The following is a 1,670-nucleotide window of genomic DNA, read 5'->3' as shown; positions in this document are numbered from 1 at the left end:
CCATTTACATATTTCTGATTTTACTTTTAATTATGTCAGATTCGATCCTCCACAGTAATCATGTACACCAACTTCTTAACTAATCTTTGTTTGCTTTAGGTTAGCTGTGCATCTTTAACTGCTTCCTTTTTTTGTTGCAAAACAGCCCCTGAAGGAGACCCAACCTGCAGCAACCACTACTGTGAGCATACAGCCCATCAAACGTTTGATTTATCAAACACTTCTAGCTGGTTCTGCGGTGCTACTTTTACTAAATAACAGTTGTTTTTTTGTGTTAAACATGGAAACACATCTACTGTCTGTCACTTGAAGTTCTATCTCACTGAGCTCTGACTGCTGGAGTGTAGCTGATTTATCAAAATTATGAGAAAATTCACAACTTTTCTGTTGCGGTCTCTCTGAACTGCAGTGGAGCCGTGCAGCTGCAGTTTGCACTGATTGGTTTTTTAAAACGTATGTTCTGTAACAGTGTATTTTAGGTCGTGTGCATCGTTTTGTCAAACACTCCAACATCATACCCTCATTATTATGTATCACTGATGTGGTTTTTGGAGCTGGACGTGTCTTTTTAGAGCTCTTTGTAAGACTGGGATACATCCAAGATGCCTTTTGAGGAAGAAACAACTGATGTAAAAATACTGGGACCAAGTTTGAAATTTTGAAGCCTTTGTCTCTCAGACTAAGTGCTGTTCGTCCATTAGTCCCAGCTCAGTGAGACCTGATGTTACTAAAACACCTGCTGTTAAAAATATGAACAAATACTATGGAATAGATCAGATTTCATTGAAACTCAGTATGATAACGACCCTTCTCTGTTTTCATAGGTTGCACAAATATCTGAAGTCCCTGCAGTACCAAAGGGAATGCCTGCCCCACCACCGCCTCCTCCAGAACCACCCAAACTGGAATCCAAAGGAGAATCGACAACCAAACCTGCAAAACCAGCAACTAAAGAAGAAYCAAAAGATCCTGAGGCCTCAAAAGGAAAATCAGCTAAAAATACTTTGAATAAATTCTTCCGTCCAAAGGTAATAAAAAATGATTTATGGTTTTAAGGCACAGTTGTTGATGGAGACACTCAGGCTGTTCCTCAGTGGACTGCATTAGTGAAACACGATGTGTGGATTTAAGAAAACCAGAAGCATAGAGCCAGTACCAGGCCTGCATCAGAGCTACAGTCGATTATTCTTCTCAAGCTGACCACAGCTCGTCTGGTTACTGGCTGAACAAAAGCTGATTTGTCTTGAGGTGACAGAAACATCCAAACTGCTGCTTCCTGACTGAAGCAGTAGTTTTATGAAACGGTAACTCTCTGATTTGAAGAAAAACATTTTAGGATTCAAAAAGATACAATTTATACAACAGTGTCTAGGATCAGCCCAGCTCTACAGTCTGATAAAACAAAGACGTGTAAAATAAAGTTCTGCAGCAGTCCACACTAGAGTTTCATCCCCCCAAAAATTAGTCTCAGCCTCATGTCCWCAAGGAAACAGCATCTTAGAGTCTCCTCAACTGTTTTCATGTAGACGACCACAACACAACTTTTTGAAAATGATGATGTTGAAGACTCACCTCCTGCCAAACCTGTACGGGGTGCCATTTGTAAAGTTACACAGTCAAAAATTACCACCAATATTTGTGTTTTATTTAGCCCTTTATAAGAAAAAAAT

At 39.7% G+C, this 1,670-nt stretch overlaps 1 protein-coding gene across 1 annotated transcript in view; it reads left to right on the top strand.

Annotated features, from left to right (window-relative positions):
- The window catches only part of bcas1 (brain enriched myelin associated protein 1), a gene marked incomplete at its 5' end in the record, with an annotated part of 35,351 nt that overhangs the window by 11,306 nt on the left and 22,375 nt on the right, over positions 1-1,670 (top strand). The window contains 2 exon segments of the mRNA XM_014023690.1: positions 146-181; positions 825-1,028. Coding sequence (XP_013879144.1) covers positions 146-181; positions 825-1,028 — 240 coding nt within the window.

The sequence above is a fragment of the Austrofundulus limnaeus genome, unplaced genomic scaffold (assembly GCF_001266775.1).
Source record: "Austrofundulus limnaeus strain Quisiro unplaced genomic scaffold, Austrofundulus_limnaeus-1.0 Scaffold386, whole genome shotgun sequence".
NCBI classification, from domain to species: domain Eukaryota; kingdom Metazoa; phylum Chordata; class Actinopteri; order Cyprinodontiformes; family Rivulidae; genus Austrofundulus; species Austrofundulus limnaeus.
The sequence above is the reverse complement of the archived record's forward strand: the minus strand, read 5'-3'. Positions and strand labels throughout refer to the sequence as shown.